At 40.6% G+C, this 25,418-nt stretch overlaps 1 protein-coding gene across 1 annotated transcript in view; it reads right to left on the reverse strand.

Moving 5' to 3' along the window:
• Positions 1 to 25,418, reverse strand: part of LOC126184423 (ATP-dependent DNA helicase Q5-like) — a 179,010-nt gene that overhangs the window by 10,584 nt on the left and 143,008 nt on the right. Inside the window, exons 7-9 of the mRNA XM_049926812.1 lie at positions 23,902 to 24,013; positions 2,001 to 2,240; positions 670 to 858 (exon numbers count right to left, since the gene is read on the reverse strand). Of these exons, the coding sequence (XP_049782769.1) occupies positions 670 to 858; positions 2,001 to 2,240; positions 23,902 to 24,013 (541 nt within the window). The remainder of the gene's footprint in view (positions 1 to 669; positions 859 to 2,000; positions 2,241 to 23,901; positions 24,014 to 25,418) is intronic.

Genomic DNA, 25,418 nt, shown 5'->3' on the forward strand with positions numbered 1-25,418 from the left:
TCCAGATATTTGGACTGGACACAAAGTACTTGTACCATGGCCAGCCTGTTCCCTGGATTTGATGCCTGTAGGCTTTTTTCTGTGGAAAGCTGAAACACACTGTCTACAAGGACATGTGAACTACATTCAGTGATATGAAATGACATATTACTGCAGCCTGCTTGGATATCTCCACTGAAATGGTAGTATGCGTGCAGCAGTTGTTGCATACCACATTGGAAGTGCATATTGCCACTGCCAGTGGTCATTTTGAACATAACCACTGATGGTCAGTTATCTCATTACTGGTCAGAATCCACATGACCAGTGTATGCCCTTGTGTTATTCTTTAATGTGTGCTACCACAGGTACTGTACAAGTGTCAGAGTGGGAACTTTTCAAAATACAATACCTCATAAATGACTCAAACTAGAATTCTGCAACAAACACCACTGACATTCTAATTTACCATACTTTTAGTTTGCTAATGTTAGTAGCCATTGCTCCATTTATAAAAAGTGTGTTTGCACATAAAGTACACTTTCTAAGTGTTGTTACAATCTCTTGATTAGTTAAAAATATGAGCCCCAAATTCATTGTGTGAAAACCACACATCAATACCACTTTCCATTTCTGCAATATCTGCAGTGCAAGTTGTAGGTGATTCATATATAACTAATAATACAGTACCTCTCTTCTTCTGTATCTGCAGTGCTTTTATCTACTTGTAACTGACAGTTCTCCGTTCTGCCGTATTTGGAACTCAAAAGATTTACCACTGCATTTCCTGCTTGGGGTTTGCTTGCACAAACATCACACTGTTTGTTGCACAGTACTTTGGGATCACCAAAATGTTCTGAAATGATGTTATGTCGGCACCTAATACAAAAAATTTAATAATGTAGTCAGACACATAAAAAATAAAAGTAATAATTGCTATTTCAATAATTAAAACCCACATACTGTGTACAAACACTGGATCATTTTAATGACATAAAATACTAGACAAATAATTTTTGTGGATCAGTGATTAAAATAACTCTCCAAAAAAATTTCTGTCCTAATATGGATGAATTTCTGCAGACACATCCATCTCCAAAAACCACTGTGAAGTGCATGGCAGAGGGTGCTTCCCATTCTCTCATACACTAGTGTTTCTTTCCATTTCATTTGCACATGGAGCATGGAAAGAATTACTGATTAAATGCCTGTGTGTGTGTTGCAGTCAATTTAATCTTATCTTCTAGATCCCTACAGGAGGAATACATGGGGGCCTGCAGTATATTCCCTGAATCTTCAAGTAATACATTCTTCAAACTTTTTAAGTATGCTCAGACAGAATAGTCAGCATCTATCTCCAAGAGTCAGACAGTTCAGGTTTTTCAGCATTTCTCTGATGCATAAATCAAATAAATAAAAAAAAGAAGTAGCAATTAAAGTATTTATGGTAACCAAAGAAAAGTTTTAATCTGCACCTCACATGATGAAAAATGAAACAAAAATATGCCATCTCCCCAGACACTATATCAAGTCTACCATGTGTAAGAATACATGTTTACATTACAACAGAGGGTGGAGGATACTGACAGTGCATTAGTTAACAATCCCTTTAAGTTATATAAGTGAAAGTTAGAATACAAATCTAAAATTGGCATGCCTTGTCAGAGTGTAGGAAGAAAAGGCCAGATATACTGCTTTATTTCTTTTAGTCCTGATGTACAGACAAAAACATTTATTTTTGCTACCATGTATTCCTCCTGTAGGGACCTAGAAGATAATATTGGACTAACTGCAGTAAAAACAGGGGCATTTAAGCAGTCATTCTTTCCATGCTCCACACACAGATGAAATGGAAAGAAACACTAGTACATGACAGAATGGAAAGCACCCTCTGCCATGCACTTCACAGCAGTTTGTGGAGATGGATGTATGTGTAGAAATTCATATTTATTAGGACAGAATACAATTCAAGTGAAATAAATGATATGGCAAACAATAAACCCTATAGTCATAACACTTACGTGACAGCTTCACAATATCTGACCACTTTTTCAAATTCCTTAAGTTCATTCTCGGCATTGTTTTTTTTACATTTGGATTTATACCTTGTAATACGTCTCTGTATCAATGATATTCTATGGATTTTCTCTTCAGTCTCATAGTATACCCGGCACCATGATTGTTTTCCATCTCGTCCTGCCCTCCCAGCTTGTTGACAGAATGAGGATAATGTTCTTGGAAGGTTCCAGTGAACTACAAATCTAAACATTCAAAACAATTAGCGCTGTCTTTCCATAAATGGCCTAGCATTAATATAAATACATTTATAGTCTTGTAGAGTGATACATCCAAACACCTCAGAGTCTAATGGCATAAACAAACACACACACACACACACACACACACACACACACTCTCTCTCTCTCTCTCTCTCTCTCTCTCTCTCTCTCTTCATAAAAGCTTGTTTTAAAACTTTCAGAATGTGGAGAAATGTTTATCCAGACCACATTTCATTTTCCAGCATATTATTGCCGTCAACACAGAACACAAGGCCAATATACCCTCACGCAAATATGTAGTTGGCTGTGTTTTATGTTAATTTTCCAGCCTCAAAAAAATTCACAGAAATAAAAATTATTTAGTCACATACATTATTCAACAAAACACAGTAAGTCTTTGTAAAAACAACATCCTTTGTGGAAATATAAAAATTTTGTATACCAATTGAAACATTTCCATGTCACAGTGAGGTATTACAAACTCCATTTATTCATCCACAATGAATTCTACAATTATGGAATGTCTGTAGGGATATGGCACAAGTCAAGATATACATTAACATGCAGAAGCTACTTATGTAAAAGTATACTAACAAGAAATTAAAACGACTGTTAATCTACTCACAAAGATAATTATGAGAATTACTTCTAGACTACTTTATACACTGAGGTGACAAATGTCCTGGGATAGTGATATGCACATATACAGATGGCAGTATAGAGCACACAAGGTATAAAAGGGCAGTACTTTTGTGGAGCTGTCATTTGTACTCAGGTGATACATCTGAAAAGGTTTCCGACATGATTATGGCTACACAATGGGAATTAGCAGACTTTGAATGCAGAATGGTAGTTGCAGTTAGATGCTTGGGACATTTCATTTTTGAAATGATCAGGGAATTCAATATTCCAAGATCCACAGTGTCATGAGTGTGCCTAGAACACCAAATTTCAGGCATTACCCTCAACACACCAAGGACAACACAGTGGCCAATGGCCTTCACTTAATGACCAAAACCAGCAGTGTTTGCATAGAATTGTCAGTCCTTATACATGAGCAACAATGCAGAAAATAACCACAGAAATCAATGTGAGACATACAACAAACATATCTGTTAGAACAGTGTGGTGAAATTTGGTGTTAATGGGCTATGGAACCAGACAACTGAGGCAAGTGCCTTTACTAACAGCATGAGATTGCCTGCAGTACCTCTGCTGAGCTCATGACAATATTGGTTGGACCCTAGAATACTTGAAAACTGTGCGCTGGTCAGATGAGTCCTGAATTCAATTGGTAAGGGCTGATGGTAGGGTTCGAGTGTGGCGCAGACCACATGAAGCCAGAACCCAAGTTGTCAACATGGCACTGTGCAACCTGATGGTCACTCCATAATGGTATGGTCCATATTTGCAGGGAATGGACTAAGTCCTCTGGTCCAGATGGTTATTTTCAGCTACTTGTTCCCACACAATGATGGAATTCTTATAGATGACAATGTACCATGTCACAGTGCCACAAATCTTCGTGATTGGTTTGAAGAACATTCAGGACAATTCAAGCAAAGGATTTGGCCACCCAAAAATCTTGCAGTGGCGACAGGTCAGTTCATGCAAAAAATCCTGTACCAGCAACACTTTTGGAACTATGGATGGCTATGGTGGCTCCATAGCTCAATATTTCTGCAGGGAACTTCCAATGACTTCTTGAGTCCATGCCACATCAAGTTGCTGCACTGCACCAGGCAAAAGGAGGTCCGATACAATATTAGGAGCTATCTCATGACTTTTGTCACCTCAGTGTATATCTAACTCATGGAACATGAAACTGACCTAATAAACTCCACCAAATTTTAGTATGGGTCATGTAGTTAATTTCTCATCACCAGAGCATTCAAATTCAACACCAGTTACAAAATATCTGTTGAGGTAGATGTTGATGGTCAAACTCTAAAATGGAATCAAAGCATTGAGTTATAAACATGCCACATCAAGTTGCTGCACTGCACCAGGCAAAAGGAGGTCCGATACAATATTAGGAGCTATCTCATGACTTTTGTCACCTCAGTGTATATCTAACTCATGAAACATGAAACTGACCTAATAAACTCCACCAAATTTTAGTATGGGTCATGTAGTTAATTTCTCATCACCAGAGCATTCAAATTCAACACCAGTTACAAAATATCTGTTGAGGTAGATGTTGATGGTCAAACTCTAAAATGGAATCAAAGCATTGAGTTATAAACATAAGAATAAGTTGTAAGTTATATTCAGGCAAAACAGGCATATGAGACATGAGTGCACAGGAGGAAAACTCAAGGTCCCCGTTTATAAGTGGTTGCAATATTCACATTACTGGAACATTACTTTACAAATTTTCTAGTATAATTTTCATAATTCATAGTATATTAATGCATATTACTAAACCTCCACTAATTTCAGTCTATAAAAGTTCTTAGTGTTATGTAGCACTGATATTTTACGTGAATTACTCACATTCAGAAGAAGCATGAAACTGTATGACTTCTGACAAATTTCAATAAATCAGCTACTGTCTGTATATCTCGCTGCAACCCTAATGCGGATATCTTTCCAAATTTGAAAACAAGTAGGAAGGAGGGCTGTAAACTGTTTATTACTTCAAAAGTAATAGTCATAACTGTCAATACATTTATTCCACAATGAGGCAAGAAGGTCAATGCCTCCATGGAAAAATGTTTGTGGTTGTCTATGCAAAAATGATTGTACCCAGGCATGCACCACTTCATCCAAAGCAAATAGATGACCATGAACGTCTTTCTTCAGGGCTCCAAAAATATGGAAATTGTATGGGGAGATAGGAGAGCTGTATGGAGATGTGTAAGCGGTTCCCAGCAAAACTTCTGCAGGATGTATGCAAAACAACCTAGGCAACATATGTGCTGGACCTTATCTCACAGTGGGATAAATTTATTAACTATTATGGTCATTACTTTTTAAATAACAAACACTTTACTTACTTTTTTCCATCTGTTTGGTTTCCATATGATTGCTCCTCATAGCTAAGGCCCTTTTAGTACCCTGTGACATGTGTAATGCATGCTACAAGAAGAGAGATGTGCCCAGTTAACCAAGAACAACAGAACCTTATTACTAATGCAGAGAAACTGGACTATATGATAAAAGTTCTTAAAGGTACAGATCATGACACAGTCCATCACAGTACGTAAACACTGTCATAGGCCAAGTGCATCTTTGTTACACTACCGAGGTCTCGGTCCTCTGATGAATGGCACTCAGTGAATATCGATGTTGAACTCGTGAACTGGAGCTGGAACTCATACCCTCACAAACTGACTGATGAGCAGAGTCTCATAAAGCCACCAGCAGGAAGTTTTGCTTGTACCATGTGGCCCAGGGGGGCCAGGCTGGCCAGGAGGAAGGTGGCATGGTGCCAGCATGCAATGGGAGAGAGGTGCTCAAACTAAAGTGGCCATCAGGACACTTGGGTGCTAATGAGGTCAGCTGGGCAGCAATGCCTGAAGAGGACATGGCAGCAGCCAGGACCAGATAAGACAGTGCCAGCTAAATGCCTTGACACAAATACTGCATACCTCTTTCCTATGGAGGCCATGGTGCAGTCATTTTGCTGTGTAGCTGGCAGTAGTGATGTAGGCGACAGCTGAGAATGCAGTATCCCTCTCCCCTACAGAGAAGTTGTGAAGCCATTCAGGAGAAGTGCCTCCAAAAGGATGGACACATCCCAGCATGAGACAGAGGTGAAAGCCCAACTAGCATCTGAAAAGATGCTGGGATAAGGGTGTGGCAGGCAACCAGTGTGGGACTGCAAGGTGTGCCATGTGGTACCAATGCAGGCTGGCCAGGAGGAAGGTGGCAGGGTGCCAGCATGCAATGGGAGAGAAGTGCTCAAACTAAAGTGGCCACCTGGACACATGAGCACCAATGAGGTCAGCTGGGAAGCAATGACTGAAGAGGACACGGCAGCAGCCAGGACCAGATAAGACAATGCCAGCTAAATGCCTTGGAACGTCATCAGATGCCTTGTGGCCAGTGGTAGGAGGAGCTCTTGAGCCACCCTCAGAAGGAATGCCGGTTATGGATGCAGGCTTCCTGCAAAGGGCACAGCAGCTTCTGGCATGACCAGATGAGAGCCCACTGCGTAGGCAGGGAGGCAGACAAGGTGAGGAGGAGAGTGGAGAAGTGAGAGACATGCAGGATCCATGGCATAATAGGTGCAATCGGGTCACCGAAGGTACCGTGACCTGACAAGGCTAGGCTTGTGGCAAAACTTCCACAACCGACAGACCAAAGTACTGGAGAAGTCCAATTGAAGACATGCAGAGGGTGCCCAAGGGGAAGAGGCAACAGTCCAGTGAAGACAACGAGGCCCTGGAGGTTGCAGGAGACAATCACGACCAGAGACATCTGGTATCAGCAAGCAGGATGGAGTGACACAAAGCAGAGACTCAAAGCAGCCACATCATGTGCTGCAAAGGTGCCTTGCCTTGCCAAGTGCACGAGATGAGCATGACCCATACTCTGATGGAAATAATCCCGAGAGAGGGAGCAGGACGTTAAGTATGTGAGCTAAACATTGGCAACAGGTAGAAAGGATGGCTGGACAAAGGGCAACGTGTGCGGTGGAAACAAGGTGTGTTCACCAGCAATGACAGAGGAGAGCATCGAGTGGGTGGGCAGAATGTGGTGAGACATGCAATGCAGTGCACAGTGCAGAACCAGAAGAGTTTGCCTGGGTTAGCAGCAAGAGTGCCTGTGCTGCAGTGGGCGGCACAGGAGGGGGTGGCACTGGAGCAGGTGGTGCCAGAGCCGAAGTGCTAGAGCCAATGGGGCAGGAGCTGGTGGCACTGGAGCCTGTGACCTGGAGCAGGTGGCACCAGAGCCAGTGGCACTGGAGCCTGTGGTGTTGCAGTAGGTGGGGCCTATGGTGCAGGAGGCAGCTTGGCCTGTAGCAAGGGACTGAGCAGGACTCACGGCATATCAACTGGTGGGGCTTAGGACACATGAGCCAGTGGGGCCCATGATGCAGCAGTGGGCAGTGCAAGAGCTGGTGGTGCAAGTGTAGGGGCGCTGGGGAAAGAAGCACCATGGCAGAGACAAAGGAGATAGTGCTGAAGGCAAGTGTGTTACAGGCAGAAGGGCAAGAGGTTGATGGGCTGGTGGCAGACAGGAGGAGAACGTAAGAAGAGCAGAAACATGGAGGAGGCAGCCTCATGCATGAAGGAAGGCATACAATGTGACGTCTAACTTTAGAGGGACTGGGGGCAGAGGAGCTGCATCATGGTTGCCTGTTTTGCTATGCGGGCAGTAAAGTAACTGATGACAGCCTAAATATAGAAGATAAAAACTGCAGACTGCCAATATTAAGAAAAAAATTTCTGCAAAAGAGGAATTTGTTAACATGTAACATCAATTTAAGGACTAGGCAGTCTGTTTTAAAGGTACCTGTATGGAAGTAAAACACACAGAAGATAAACAGATCTAACAAAAAGAGAATAGAAGCTTTTGAAATGTGATGCTTCACAAGCATTCAGAAGATTAGATAAATGGATCAGCTAGCTGATGAAGAAGTATTGAATCGGATTCGGAGAAAAGAAATCTATTGTGCAACTTGAATAAAAGGCATTGGTGGATAGGATACATTCTGAGGCATCAAGTAATCACCATTTTGGTAAAGGAGGGAAGTGCAGGAGATAAAAATAGTGGAGGGAGACTAAGACTGCACTGCAGTAGGCAGGTCCAAATGGATTTAGGTTGCAGTAGCTATTCAGAGATGACAAAGCATGCATATGTTTATATGTTTATAAACATATAGAGTAAACTATCATGGCAATCAGCATCAAAGCTATCTTTGGACTGAAGACCACAATGACAACCTGAGCAAATAGTGTGTCATGACAGATTCAGGAAATAGTGACCATAAGAGCAATGTAGCAAGACTGAATACCTGACAGTTTTAAATAAAGTAAATTAATAAGAAATGGAACAGGTCCTCCTTGGTACACAAAACATGTCAGGACTCTGTTACAAAAACAATGAAAAAAGTATGCCCGATTTAACAGAACAGAAAATCTCCAAGACTGGAGATGGTATACACATGGTCATAACTTAGCACAGACTTCAATGTGAGATGCTTTTAATAGTTTCCAAAATTGGGAACAAAATTCAATATGATTCTTCTTGTATGTAAAGGATACCAGAAGCAAGACACAATCAATACCTTCATAGTGTGATAGCACTGGTAATGTTACAGACAATAGAACTAATACAGTGGAGTTACTCAATGTGGTTTTCCAAAATTCCTTCACCAAAGAAAATGCAGTAAATATTCTAGCATTCAAACAAAAAACAGTTGCCAACATGAGTAGTTTTAAAGTAGATACATTGGTGTAGCAATGCAACTGAAGTCAGTTAATAAAAGGAACTCTTCTGACAGATTCTGTATCAGTTAGGTTCCTTTCAGAGTATGCTGATGAAAGATCTCTATTTTTATCATTCATATACAACCACTCACTGAACAAAAGATCTGTACCTAAAGACTGGAAAGCTGCACTAATCACACCAATGCACAAGAAATGAAATAGAAGCAATCTGCTGAATTATAGAACCATATCATTGACACTGATTTGTAATTCAGATTCTGGAACATACACTGTGTTCCAACATCATTAAATACTCAAAGAAAACAATCCACTGGCAAAATGAGTGCTATTGACAGAAGATCACATGTTCATTTCATATTTCTAGGTTGTCACAAAGTTTCTGAAATAGCTCCTCACAAGCAATTACTAATCAAGTTGTATCTGGGGTTCCCTAAAGAAGTGTTGTATGCTTTCTGCTGTTCTTAATATAAATTAATAATTTATGAGGCAATCTGGGCAGCCCTGTTAGACTGTCTGCAGATTATGCTTTCATTTACCATCTAGGAAAGTCACCATAATATTAAAACAAATTACAAAATGATTTAGACAACATATTTGCATGGTATGGAAAGTGGCAACTGACCCTGAACCATAATAGGTGTGAGGTTCTCCACTAAAAGAATTCCATTAAATTTTGGTTATGTGATAAATCACCTGAAATTTATAGCTGCTGATTAAACTAAAGACCTATACATTACAATTATGAACAACCTAAAATAGAAACATCACACAGAAAATTTTAGGGAAGGCAAATCAAAGACTGCATTTTATTGGCAGAACACTAAATAGAATATCTACACTATGCTTTTCTGTTGTCTTCAGGAGTATTTCTGTGTGGTACTGGATCCTAGCTAGATAGGACTGATGGAGGGCATCAATAATGTTCAAAGAAGGGCAGCTCATTTTGTATTATTGAAAAATAGGGGACAGAGTTCATGGATATGACATGCAAGTTGAGGTGGCACTCGTTACAACAAAGACATTTTTTGCTGCAGCAAAATCTTGTCATGAATTCACATTCAAAAACTCTCTTCTCCACATGAAATAATATTATGTTGACTCTCACCAATACAGGGAGAAATGAGTGAGGTGGCATGGTAAGCTTTGTGTGTTCCTCTTCCCCATGTACTACTCAAGGGCAGAACAGTATAGAAAAAGTCTGAAAATGGTCCTACGAATCCTCTGTGAAACATTTAAGTGTGAGTTGCAGAGTAATGATGTAGATGTAGAATCAGATATTGTTTATTTTTTGTTATTGTTTCCCCTAAAGGAGTGGCATATGTACACCTTGAAGTGGCAGCTGCACTGAGTATAATTTTCAACAACTACGAACAAAACAAATGTGAGATAATAAACGTGAGACAACAAATAGAGCATGTTCACTTCCACATATTATCACATTGAAGAATGAACTTGAGGATAAGCTAGTTCAAACAAATGCAATCCGAACATGTCAAGGTGGCCACTGAATGAGATACATAGGTATACTTCCTCTACAAAAAGTACTTATTTAAGAGTAAATAGCATTAAACCTAAATTTATTTTGTTTTCTATACTTCCTGTAGTGTCTGTTCTTGTTATGCAAGCGAATATTTAGTGTTCCTATTGTGCTTTGCTCAAAACCAACTATTGTTATTTAAAATACTTACAGTCATGAAGTAAGCTGAAATTCTGCATGACATAAACACTGAAAATTCTATTTCAATTTTCTTAATAGTTTAAATTCCATTAAAACAAGGCATAGCTTCAGTAGTGTCTATTCTCATCATATAAGTGTGATGAGACATTTCTACATCATATTTCTCAACACATTTTGTATTGTTAACTAGTTAGGTAAATGCAATCGAGGCCTAAATTTTCAAAGTCATAAACATTTAGAAACCTACCCAAACAATCCTAGTAACACAAATTCTCTACAAACAAAGAAACTACTGGTTCATTTTTCCATCATTACATCTCTAAATAGTACAAAAACAGCGGCAACAGCACAAAACACTTCTAGTGTTGTTTTCATTTACATACAGCAAATCTCATGTCATTGATAAACTTGATACATTCTTTAAAATTAAACTTAATTCTTCTTTTGAAACTGACCATGTGCGGCAAATGTTGGAGATGTTATTGAGTAATGAGTAGGGGGATTTGTTGCCAATCTTGTAAGAAATATTTTCACTGGGGGAGATGCAGATGCAGGGACAGGGAAAAAAAAATTTGTGCCCTTCAGGCATAGATCAAGTAAGCAAGGAATGAATAGATCAGGATCAAGGGTGATTTTTTGGGGGGGGGGGGGGGAGGTATGGGAACTGGCTGTTGGTAGGAAGGTAGGGAGAAAGAAGACACGGTCTGATATTTTTACTATCAACACTAAAAACAGGGATCTGAAACTGAAAGAGTTAAGTGGAGAAGAGCCTCAGGCAGGGCTAGGGTAGGAAATGTGCAGCACCAAAGTGTTAGGACGAAGAAAGTGCTGCTGCTGCATATGTATGCTGCGAAAAGTGGAAATTGCATCTGAGCAAGGAAAAGTGCGAGGTCATCCACATGGGTATGAAAAGAAATCCATTAAATTTTGGATATATGTTAAATCACATAAATTCAAAGGCTGCCAATTTAACTAAATACCTAGGAGTTATAATTACAAACAACTTATACTTGAACAAACACTTAGATAATGTTGAGGGGAAGGCAAATCAAAGACTGTGTTTTATTGACAGAACACTTAGAAGATGAAACAGGTCTACTAAACAGACTGCCTACACTATTCTTGTTCATCTTCTGCTAGAGTACTGCTGTGTGGTATGGGATCCTTACCAGACAGGATTGATGGAGGACATCAAAACAATCCAAAGAAGAGCAGGTAATTTTTTATTATCACAAAATAGAGGAGAAAGTGTCACAGATACGATAAGCAAGTTGTGGCAAGATCTTTTCATGAAATTTCAATTACAAACTTTCTCCTCTGAATGTGAAAATACACTCCTGGAAATGGAAAAAAGAACACATTGACACCGGTGTGTCAGACCCACCATACTTGCTCCGGACACTGCGAGAGGGCTGTACAAGCAATGATCACACGCACGGCACAGCGGACACACCAGGAACCGCGGTGTTGGCCGTCGAATGGCGCTAGCTGCGCAGCATTTGTGCACCGCCGCCGTCAGTGTCAGCCAGTTTGCCGTGGCATACGGACCTCCATCGCAGTCTTTAACACTGGTAGCATGCCGCGACAGCGTGGACGTGAACCGTATGTGCAGTTGACGGACTTTAAGGGAGGGCGTATAGTGGGCATGCGGGAGGCCGGGTGGACGCACCGCCGAATTGCTCAACACGTGGGGCCTGAGGTCTCCACAGTACATCGATGTTGTCGCCAGTGGTCGGCGGAAGGTGCACGTGCCCGTCGACCTGGGACCGGACCGCAGCGACGCACGGATGCACGCCAAGACCGTAGGATCCTACGCAGTGCCGTAGGGGACCGCACCGACACTTCGCAGCAAATTAGGGACACTGTTGCTCCTGGGGTATCGGCGAGGACCATTCGCAACCGTCTTAATGAAGCTGGGCTACGGTTCCGCACACCGTTAGGCCGTCTTCCGCTCACGCCCCAACATCGTGCAGCCCGCCTCCAGTGGTGTCGCGACAGGCGTGAATGGAGGGACAAATGGAGACGTGTCGTCTTCAGCGATGAGAGTCGCTTCTGCCTTGGTGCCAATGATGGTCGTATGAGTGTTTGGCGCCGTGCAGGTGAGCGCCACAGTCAGGACTGCATACGACCGAGGCACACAGGGCCAACACCCGGCATCATGGTGTGGGGAGCGATCTCCTACACTGGCCGTACACCACTGGTGATCGTCGAGGGGACACTGAATAGTGCACGGTACATCCAAACTGTCATCGAACCCATCGTTCTACCATTCCTAGACCGGCAAGGGAACTTGCTGTTCCAACAGGACAATGCACGTCCGCATGTATCCCGTGCCACCCAACGTGCTCTAGAAGGTGTAAGTCAACTACCCTGGCCAGCAAGATCTCCGGATCTGTCCCCCATTGAGCCTGTTTGGGACTGGATGAAGCGTCGTCTCACGCGGTCTGCACGTCCAGCACAAACGCTGGTCCAACTGAGGCGCCAGGTGGAAATGGCATGGCAAGCCGTTCCACAGGACTACATCCAGCATCTCTACGATCGTCTCCATGGGAGAATAGCAGCCTGCATTGCTGTGAAAGGTGGATATACACTGTACTAGTGCCGACATTGTGCATGCTCTGTTGCCTGTGTCTATGTGCCTGTGGTTCTGTCAGTGTGATCATGTGATGTATCTGACCCCATGAATGTGTCAATAAAGTTTCCCCTTCCTGGGACAATGAGTTCACGGTGTTCTTATTTCAATTTCCAGGAGTGTATTTTATTGTTGCCAACCTACATAGGGAGAAATGATCATTGTAGTAAAATAATAAAAATTGGAACTTGTGCAGATTGATTTAGATGTTCATTTTTTTTACGGACTTTTTAGAGAATTAGTCTGAGGGTGGTTTGAAGGACCCTCTGCCAGGCTCTTTAGTGTGTGAATTGCTGAAGTGATGTAGATGGAGGTAGTAGCCATGGGCAAGGTGTAGGCCCTTAGTTACTGGAAAGTTTAGGGGCAGTGTACCAGGCACCAGCATTCTCAAACTGAATACAGGGCTAAGTCTAGTGGTAGAGGACTTAGGGTTTTTGTGTAAGGATTTCTCAAAAGAGGACTGTGTAGTAATGGTGGGTGGTCCAAAAAACAGTTTGGACAGGGATGGGGCAGGCATCTGACGTGGGTGGTGACCTGGACAAGATAGTTTCCCTAATTCATGGCACCAACGTAAACTTTATTGAGTTGTTCCAGCATCATGATCATCCACATTTTAATGGAGCTCTGAGGTGGATTAAATTGGGGTCAGAGTTGGCATTGATTGCAATCAATTTTGCACCTGTTTCTCTGGTGTCTGTCAGGAATATCAATAGATGTGGTTTAACTAGGTCTGGCCTACACCTAAGTGGAACTGGGAAGGAAACATTGGTACAGCTGATTTTTGATAGTGTAGGGGTGCATCCAGGCCGCATGTGCTCAAATACCTGGTGTCACAGGTAGGAGAAGAAGGTCTTTCTTAGTATAAAATTCAGACAATAGGTTCCTGCCTAAATAGTATTTCCAACACTTTAAAAATTTCTGGAACAATCACTCACAAGATATGTTCAAACATACCAAAAAAAAGCCCATAGTACATGTCATACAGAAAAAGAAATCATTGGACAAAGCAACACTAGACATTTCACAGTCTTAACAATCCTTCATCAAAACATGCAATCAATAACAAATAAAATAAAAGAATTTGAAGTTGAGCTCCCATCTTTAAACTGATCAGTAATTTGCATCACTAAGCACTAGTGTAGAGACATAGAAATCCAATATGTAGTATTATCACTGTATGAAAAGACAGGCTCTTCTTGTAGAACTACGACAGGCAGAGGATCATGTATTTATGTCAGAAAAGGAACACAGTTCAAATCAAGACATGATCTTAGTACAGTAAGTGAAGACAAACACTTTGAAATATCAGCCATTGAATTAATAGGGCTTGATAACATCAATAAATTAATCATTTTGTGTATGTGTTTATCTCCCAGTGGTAATGTGCACACTTTTTTCAATAGGTTAACAGAAGTTCTAGATAAAATCTCAATTACAAATGTTAACATAATTTTGTGTGGTGACATAAACATAAACTTAAATATCATAAATGAAACTACTAGCACCCCCATTAATATCATAAGGAAATGAAACACTAGCAATCTTCCTTATGTTGTCATTTATTATGTAGCTACCAGTTTTAGCACTTCAGTGCACCATCTTCAGGACTGGAGATGGTGCACTGAAGTACCAAAACTGATACCTACACAATAAATGACAACATAAGGACAATTTTACATGTTTCATTTCCTTACAATAGCGAACAGCCATAGCCCCCAGACCACCTGGCACTAGGATGGACACACAAAAACTCATTAATATCCTTCAGGGTATTGACATGTCTTTGTTGGTCAATAGTGCAGCAAGGGTTACTACAATTACTGCATCATTAATTGACCATCTGGCTACAAATATGGACAGGGAAAAATGTGATGTAGCCATAAAAGATCTTAAGACTATCAGAATACTTCTGCCAAACAATAACAGAAAATTGAGTATGGAAGAGTTCCCTAAATTACAAGCTTCCAAAAGGTGTTCATCATAAATCAAACAACAAGATTTTTCAAAAAGAACTACAAACCAAAGCTGGCATGAATTCTCAATATCATTTAAAATGGACTTCGAAAAGACATTTCCAAAAGTACCTCAAATCAGTATCAATGTCTCACAAAACAAACGGATAACAGCATGTATTAAAAAGTCCTTACAAAACCTCCTCAGTTCCATGAAAAGAATCATAATGAGCCAGAGTTCTTAAATTTATATTATAGGTACAAAAAGATTTATAGGAAGGTGCTGATTCCTGCAAAAAAAGCCATTTCATTACAAAATAATGTACAATGCACAGAACAAAAGGTAAGTAGTCTGGTACGTCAGGAAAAAAAAAAAACAAGGAGAGACAAACAAAGGCATAACAACATACTGATAAGTGAAAGAGATAAAGTAATAAATGATCCACAACACATAGCAAACTATGTGAATAGTATTGCACTGAGTTACAGCAAAATTTCCCAGAATGAAGTATAACACCTGAAAATAATTATGCACTAAGTACAATGAGATTGCTACCAATCACAGAGCACTAAGTCACTTAAACTGCATAAAAACTAAAAAAATAAAAAATGTGTGTACTGAAGCAGTACATAGGGAGTATACAAGCTCCCTTAAGAAGTATAATAAATGAGTCCTTCGCACCCTGAAAATTTCCAGAGTATTTAGAACAGGCAAGAGTTTACCTCTGTTAAAGAAAGGTAACACAGAAGACGTAGAAAATTACCAGCCCACTTCCCTGCTGTAACTATTCTCAATAATAATAATAGACTCAGCTATGAAAGGCAGATTAAGAAGAATAAATACAACCTGTTAAATGAATCACAGGTTGGTTTCCAAAGTACTAGAAGTACAGAATCAGCCATAGTGGTACTGGATGCTCTTGACAAAGATAAGTGGGTCACAGGCATATTTTAACATCTTTCTAAGGCTTTTGGTACTGTTGACCCTACAATCCTACTAAATAAGCTAGAGGCATTAGGAAAAGGGGTTGCTAATGACTGATTCAGATCACACCGTGCAGATAGGGTACAAAGTGTGGAGATGACACATAACACAAATACATCTTAAGTTTTAGTAAAACATTTATGAGAGCCAAGACACATTAATATAGGAGTTTCTACGAGTAGCACTTTAGGACAAATCCTTTTCCTGATATGTACCAACGACTTTCCCGGTAGTGTTAGCCATGAGGAAAGAATTCTCTTTACTGATGACAGCAATATTATAGCCACTGAGAAAATGAAAACACTTAGTGGAAAAAGCAAATGAAATCCTCAAGGAAGTTTACAATTGGTCAATAAGCAATAAAGTGACATCAAATATGAAGAAAACAAATACCATGAATTTCAGTTTGAAGAGAGAAAGTGACATTATAAAATTAAATTTAGATGCATCTCCACAGACTGTGTACAAAAGAAAAATTCCTAAGAATGAATATTGATTCTCAGTTGAAGTGGTGTGAACACACAAAGATACTAGCAAACTGAATGTCATCAGCATATTATGCCCTTGGAGCCCTGTCATCAGTGTGTAACAGCCAATATCTTTTAAATATACACTATTCATATGTACACTAAATTCTTTGCTATGGCTTCCTTTCCCATGGATCAAATCCACAAAATATGAACAAAGTTTCAATGTGCACAAAAGGGCAATAAAAATAATATCCAATAATAGCAGTCAATCTCATTGTAAAGATCTGTTCAAAACACTGGGGATTTTAACTGCACAATGAAAATACATTTACCAAACTGGACATATCAAAAATAACATCAGTAATTACAGCACAAACAGCACTACCCATGACAATGGAATAAGAGCTAGAATGAACTTACATTTACCAAGACAGAGTAAACATAAAACTCAAAACAGCTTTTTCTATCAAGGAATAAAACTGCACAATAAATTATCAAAGGCTATTAAAGAAATTGCTAAAACAAGCTTACTTAAAAATGCAGTTAAAAACTACCTGTTAACCCAGTTGGATTACATAGATAACACAGAGTAGAGTTTGGTAAAAATGTAACACTAATAATAATAACAATAACAAAACATCTAACATTCCACATAACAGTTTCACGCTACCTTTTTTTTCCTTTCCTGCAAAAATTTACTCGCAAAGCTATGAAATGTATAAGACTAACTTCTTATCCTCTTTCTGAGTTCAACATCTTACTCGTTATACAGCGACTAGGAGTGATAAATAAATGAGCAGTGTTTAGCCTTTTATTATTATTAAATAACTTATTTATAAGACAGTATTGTACACCAATGGGTAAACTCAATGAGGTATAACTGTTTTAAAAAGAGTCACCTTGTGTTCAGGAGGTTGGAAGCTCCAATATTTATCCAGAAATCCTTGTTTAGGTCTTCTGTGGTTTCCCTAAATTATTTCTGGCAAATGTCAGGATGGTTCCTACTATAGGTCAGGCCCCAGTTGTCACCTGTTACACATCTCCACTGTGGAAAGTTACATGTTTAACTGTTTCTGTGTTTTCCTGGAAATATATTTCTTAAGTTTTGTGTACGTTTTCTATTTAGAAGTTTTAGTCTCATGATTTTTTAGCTGTTAGTGTAAATTCAGGAAATCTGTAGCACACTTTTCATTTCTTCTGAACACCCAGCTAGACAGCTCATGATGGCATCAGCATCCCTCTGTGCAGATGCAGAAGGATCTGGCTGCAGTTTGCAAACAGCTGAATGCACATTTACATATGATCATCCACCTTCAGGCTGCTGCCTTTTGGGGTGTAGTGGTGGTGGAGAATGTGGTGCACTGCAAGGGACACCTCTGGTGTTGCTTGTTCCACCCGTGGGCTCTGCTGCCAAGGCACCTCCTAGTGTACTCGATGTGGTGGATTCACCCTCACAGCAGGGTGAGTGGCGGGTGGTAATGTGTATGCACTGCTCAAGGCGGAGTGCCACGGTAGAGACTGGCCATTTGGCCATTCACATTGTGAATAAGCAACTGTATCGTGAGTGGATGGACATGAACAGTTAGGGAGACAACCTCATGAATCCATGGACCCTGCATGTCAGTCAGGGGCTGTTCAAGCTGGTGGAGGCTCTGTAATGGTGTGGGACATGTGCAGGTGGAGTGATATTGGACCCCTGATATGTCTAGGTATGACTCTGACAGGTGACACATATGTAAGCATCTTATCTGACCACCTGCATCCATTCATATCCATTGTGCATTCCGACAGACTTGGACAATTCCAGCAGGTCACATATCCAGAATTGCTACAGAGTGGCTCCAGGAACACTCTTCTGAGTTTAAACACTTCCACTGGCCACCAGGCTCCCCAGACATGAACAGTATCAAGCATATCTGGGATTACTTACAACATGCTGCTCAGAAGAGATCTCCAGTACTCTTACAGATTTATGGACAGCCCTGCAGGATTCATGGTGTCAAGAGATCTCCAGTACTCTTACAGATTTATGGATATCCCTGCATGATTCATGGTGTCAGTTCTCTCCAGCACTACTTCAGACATTAGTTGAGTCCATGCCACATCGTGCTGTGGCACTTCTGCTTGCTCACAGTAGCTCTACATGATATTAGGCATGTGTACTAGTTTCTTTGGCTCTTCAGTGTATATCAGAAAGATAAAATAGATGCCCTCGGAGGGGAAGTATTCATTGCAGTTGAAAAAAAATATTGTCTCTGTTGAGTTCAAAACCGAGTGACAGTGAAGTTATCTGGTCACATATAACAGATCTAAGTGAAATCAAGCTAACTGCTGAACATTTTTACCAACCATCTGATTCCACTGTGACAGTTTTAGAGTCATTCAAAGAAAATCTATGGCCAGTAGCATATAAATACCCAGACCATGCAATAATAGTCAGAGGCAACTTTAGCCTACCGATTACTGACTAGGACATCTATGGATTCATTGTGGGGGGTACAGACAGACAGTCTTGCGAAGTACTTTTGAACACTTTTCCAAACACTGTCTTGAGTAGCTAATTCAGCAGGCCACACACAATAAAAATATTTTAGACCTCGTAGCTACCAACAGGCCTGACCTTATCGACAGCATCAGTATAGAGATGGGGATGACTGTTCATCACAGCAACTACGGTTACTAAAGTAAATAATTCAGCCAAGAAGGCTACGAGAGAGTTTCTGCTAGAAAGAGCAGATAAACAGTTGTTAGCATCTCAGTTAGACAATAAATTCACATCATTTAGTTCCACTATGATAGATGTAGAGGAATTATGGGCTAAGTATAAACAGGCTGTAAATTATGTTATGGAGACATATATGCCTAGTAAATGGTTTAAGGACAGAAAAGGCCCACTGTTGTTTAACATCGAGATTTAGTAAATGCTGAGAAAGTAAAGGCTGTTGCACTCTTGGTTCAAAAGAGAACACGTAAATGACAAAAGACAAAGGTTAGTAGAGATTAATTTGTCTGCAAAAAGATCCAAGCGCAAAGCCTACAACTACAACTGCCTTACCTGGCTGAGAACCCAAGAAAATTCTGGTCCTATGTAAAATCACTAAGCAGTTCTAAGGCTTCAATCGAATCACTTGTTGACCATTCTTGTGTGGCAATAGCACATAGCACAAGGTAATCCGAAGTTTTACATTTCAACAATGTAAAATTCAGGATGGTATGTAACAATATTATGAAAAGGAAAGTTGCTATTCACCATATAGAGGAGGTGCTGAGTGGCAGATATGCACAACAAAAAGACTCTCACAATTATAGCTTTTGGCCATTAAGACCTCCATCAGCAATACACACACATACACACACACTGACATAAATGCAACTCATACACATGACTGCAGTCTCAGGCCACTAAAACCACACTGTGTGTGTTTGTGTGTGTGTGTGTGTGTTTTCATCTGTGTGTGTGTGTGTGTGTGTGTGTGTGGGATTGTGTGTGTATTGTTGACAAAGGCCTTAATGGCCAAAAGCTATAATTGTGGGGGCCTTTTTGTTGTGCCTATCTGCGACTAAACATCTCCGCTATATGGTGACTAGCAGCTTTCCTTCTCATAATACTGAAGTTTTAAATTTTGTGTTTAAGAAATCATTCATGTAGGAGAATAGTACAAACATACCATTGTTTGACAGTCACACAGACGCCTGTATGGACGACACTGTAATAGGCATCTCTGGTACACAGAAACAACTGGAAGAGTTGAAAACAATTATGTCACCAGACCTGGATGGAATACTAATTCAGTTTTATGAAGAGTAGTCTACAGCATTGGCTCTGTACTTAGCTCGCATTATCACAAATATCTCACTGAGTTCAAAGACCCAAGTGATTGGAAAAAAACACAAGTTTGTTCCTGTATATAAGAATGGTAAAACAATAGACCCACAAAATTACAGACCAATATCCTTAACATTGGTTTGCTGCAGAATTCTTTAACATGTTCTGAGTTCGAAAATAACAAACTTCCTTGAGGCAGAAAAGCTTCTGTGCACGAATAAGCACAGTTTTAGAAATCATCACTCATGCAAAACTCGGTTTGCCCTTTCCTCACTTGATATACTGTGAATTATGGATAAAGGGCAACAGGCAGAATCTAATCCATATTTGTAGATTTCTGAAAATCACTTGACACATTGCCCCACTGATGACTGTTAACTAAAGTATGAGCATATGAATAGATTCCCAGACATGTGAGTGGCTCGAAGACTTCTTAAATAATAGAACTCAGTACATTGTCCTCAATGGCAAGTGTTCATCAGGGCAAGGGTATCATCGCTAGTGCCCCAGGGAAGTGTGACAGGACCGCTATTATTTTCTATATACATAAATGATCTGCTGGACAAGGTGGCCAAAAATCTGTGGCTATTTGCTGATGACACTATCATGAACAAGAAAGTGTTGTCTTTGAGTGACTGTAGGAGGATACAAGATGTATTGTATTGTATTGTATTGTATGTTAACCAGGGACCTAGAAACAACGGAGAGGCTCCATCCTCACCACAGCCGCAGTGGTCCACAACCGCATGATGACTACGGCAGTCCACTTCACCCCTCCGCCGCCCCACACCAAACCCAGGGTTATTGTGGGTTCGGCCCCAGGTGGAACCCCAGGGAACGTCTCACACCAGACGAGTGTAACCACTATGTTTGCATGGTAGAGTAATGGTGGTGTACACGTATGTGGAGAACTTGTTTGCGCAGCAATCACCGACATATGGTAACTGAGGTGGAATAAGGGGAACCAGCCCGCATTCACCGAGGCAGATGGAAAACTGCCTAAAAACCATCCAAAGACTGGCCGGTTCACCAGACCCCGACACAAATCCGCCGGGCGGATTCGTGCCGGGGACCAGGCGCTTCTTCCCGCCCAGAGAGCTGTGCGTTAGACCGTATGGCCAACCAGGCGGGCGGATACAAGATGACTTAGACAATATTTCTAGTTGGTGAGATGAATGGCTGCTAGCTCTAAATGTAGAAAAATGTAAATTAATGCAGATGATAGGAAAAACAAACCCATAATGTTTGAATACATCATTAGTAGTGTCTTGCTTGAAACAACTGCATTGTTTAAATATCTGAGCATAACACAGTAAAGCAATATAAAATGGACAAGTATGTGAGGATTATCATAGGAAAGGTGAATGGTCAACTTAAAGTTTATTGGAAGGATTTTGGAAAAGTAAGGTTCATCTGTGAAAGACACTGCATATAGGATCCTAGTGTCACCTATTGTTGAGTACCGCACGAGTGAAATTACAATGAAATGAACACCCTTTAGCTGCTTACTGGTGTTGACATACATCAACGGGGACAGATGAAAATGTGTGTCCCGACCGGGACTCGAACCTGGGATCTCCTGCTTACATGGCAAACGCTCTATCCATCTGAGCCACCGAGGACACAGAGGATAGCATGACTGCAGGGATTTATCTCTGGCATGCCTCCTGCAAAACCCACACTCTCAACATATTTTCGCACACTACATTCGTAGTGCCCCCACCCCATTATACTCATTACTCGCGGCGCTTTGCCGATTCCCGTAAGAGTTTTGGGCACTGTTTGTGCATTCGCACAGAAGAAGAAAATGGTCAAGTGGCCAGTGAGCCTTGACTATATATATACTAGTGAGCTATATGGTCACCGATGGTATCTGTTTTTTCGGACATGTCCGAAAGAACAGAAACCATCTTCTTCTTCTGTGCAAATGCACAAACAGTGCCCGAACTCTTACAGGAAATCGGCAACGCGCCGCGAGTAATGAGTATAATGGGCAGGAGCACTACGAATGTAGTGCGGGACAATACGATGAGAATGTGGGTTTTTGCAGGAGTCGTGCCAGAGATAAATCCCTGCAGTCGCGCTATCCTCTGTGTCCTCGGAGTCTCAGGTGGATAAAGCGTCTGCCATGTAAGCAGGAGATCCCGGGTTCGAGTCTCGGTCGGGGCACACATTTTCACCTGTGTCAATGCCAGTAAGCAGCTAAGGGTGTTCATTTAATTGTAATTTCATTCTAACGAGCTGCATGGTCACCGATAGTACCTGTTCTTTCGGACATGTCCGAAAGAACATATACCATCTTAGTATATACTGCTTGTGTGTTTGAAATCCATGCCTTTTTATTTGACAGTGATAGATTCTCCACCCAGCAGGGACATGGACATGTCAGAGGTACTAAGGCTGTGAACTGCAGCTGTGGCCTGCCGTCATAATGCAAGCCATGGCTGAGACATGCACATCACAGGGTGCCACCCAGGCAACTGATTGCCGCTGAGCCTGTGGCCTGGGCTAAGTTGGAAATCATTGCTTGCTGTACTTTGTAGCTCCTAGTATCATGACACTGAACAGCCAAGTTGACTCAGTTTGTTTTCTGGTCTTGCATGGTTACTGATATGAAACTGTTGTATTTCTACACTGGCTTTGGTACATCCCAGACTTGTTAATGGTTCATTCACTTCATAAACCCAGTCTATGGCAGACTTGTAGGAATGTGGTTTGTTTTCCTGTGGTTTAGTGTACACACCAGAACAAATGACAATAAACAGTCTTTCTACAACACACAGGATATAAAATGAACCATGTCAGATTAAAGGAAGACACTGAGGCAATTCAGAGACAAGCCTGTTACTGGTAGTTTCAAACAACACCTAAGTTTCATGGAGACGTTTTGGGAACTCAAATAGGAATCCCTGTAGGGAACGTAACAACCATTATGAGCAACACTATTGAGAAAATTTAAAGTACTGGCATCTGAAGCTGACTGCAGAACAATTCTGTTGCAGCAACATACATTTCCCATAAGAACTATGAAGAAAAGATATCAGAAATTAGGGCTTGTATGGAGGCATATAGACTGTTGTTTTTCCTCACTCTATTTGTGAGTGGAGTAGGAAGGGAAATGACTAGTAGTGGTAAAACATACTGCGCACAATTCACAGTAAAGTGGCTTGTGGGGTATCTATTTACCTGTAGATAAGATCACGGCTGACTAACTGTCCCATCCTTGTCATTCCAGACCTGTAAGTCTGTAAATTTCTGTAGATGTGAATTATTTTATTTTTGTTGTTCTTAAATTTTAATACCAAGACATATCCAGTATCCACCTAAAAGATATCTATGGATAAATAAAACTACTACTACCACTGCTACTACTACATGAACTTGCAATGCTACCCAAATTATTTGGATATGACCACTATCATGTGCTGCAGTACAGCAGGTTTTCTTGCTGTTTTCACTGCTGGAAAACGATCAAAATTAGCATCCTAGAAGAGATAAAGAGAGAGTGTTATGAGTTGTTTCAAATTTATGCTACTGTATAACAAGGCTTTTCATAGTATAAACCAGTCACCAGTTCAGAGCCACAAACTACAAAAAATTTTACCCTCTCACTCCTGTCTCTAAGGTTCTAACATCCCTATTACTTCCACTCAAAAAAATTCAAATGTAATATCTTATGACCATGGAAAGAAATCTTACCTGACAGATGTCTTGTCCACCCCCATTCCAAAACTAATTGTTGCACATATAACTGCAGTACTTCCACTCATCCATTCTTCTTGAACTTGTGTTCTCCTCTCATGTTTTAGTCCTATTTATTTACCATAAAATATGGTTTAAGTCTTACAATTCTGATGTTATCCAAGCAAATAAATTTTCTTTTTAAATACAATTAGCAGTTCTGTCAGGACACATGCAATAGGTCACTTAGTAAGCCAGTTCTCATGATGAATGTTGACAATACTGTAACATGGTTGCCATTTTGCATACGCACAAGACAAGGTTCTTGTTTTGGCTAGTGATCTATGTCATTGATATTAATTTATAAGTTACTAGCTACATACCATGGCTTCACATGTTTAGCACTAGGTATCTATGGCTGAACCACTTGTTCCTATTGAATCAGTCTCTCTATTAGTGAAAAATCCCTACAGCAGTTCCTTGGACTGGCCATCATATAAAGACAGAAAAATATGTCAGGGGACTTTAATTCAGAATATGTACAAATATACACAACTCTTTCTTGTGGATCAGTCTCTCTTTACTATTGTTTATGAAAACTGCTACACAAAGAAGGAGACACATGATTACAATGAAATGTATTCCACAGATTAGGGACATAACATTACACATATGGTTATAATTACAGAAGGATAAATGCACTTTGACCATGAGAATACAGTAAGGAGTGGAGCCGTCAAGTGCTGCAATCAAAGCCTCTAGATATTGTGGCATTAAATCAAATAGGGCCTGACTATACTGCTGTGGAATACACTGCCACACTGTTCAAAGGTATGTCCACAAAGCAACGACAGTAACTGCAGGAGGATCACAGCAAACAAGCTGCTGACCAACCATATCCCAGACATGTTTGATAGGTAACACGTCAGGCAAATGTACATGCCATGGAAGCAGTAGTACCCATCATTCTTCAAAGAAGGCTTGCACATTCCTTGTCATGTGTGACCAGGCATTTCCTCTTGAAATACAGCATGTGGAGCTGCTTGCAGGAGGAGCAGTGAGTTGGGGTCTAGAACCTCCCTGATGTAGCGGTTGCTGCTCACAATGCCCTCGATAGGTAATAAGATCACATGTCATAGCCAATGGTGCCCTGAACCATCACACATGGCTTTTGTGTGCTATACAACTCAACAATGAACTCTGTCTGACCATCTTTGGTAAATAAAACATTTAGTTACTCAGGATGCCAGTGAACCATTCAAATGCTCATTACACCTGAAGCATTGGTGCTTTCTTGTCAGTGGAAGCTAATGCAATATCATGCATAGCAGTAGTTGAGTCCTCAGCAAATGGTATCATACCACGAGTGTAAACATATCCACATCTGTTACAGTGCTCCAATGTTGTGCCAACACTCTGGATGAAGTTTTTGTCAGTTACAGCCAGGTGTACAAGATGTTGGTCATAAAATGTATTTACAGTTGCGAATATGGACAACCATCAGCTGTATAGTGGAATGACAACAATGAAATTTT

The sequence above is a fragment of the Schistocerca cancellata genome, chromosome 4 (assembly GCF_023864275.1).
Source record: "Schistocerca cancellata isolate TAMUIC-IGC-003103 chromosome 4, iqSchCanc2.1, whole genome shotgun sequence".
Taxonomy (NCBI): Eukaryota; Metazoa; Arthropoda; class Insecta; order Orthoptera; family Acrididae; genus Schistocerca; species Schistocerca cancellata.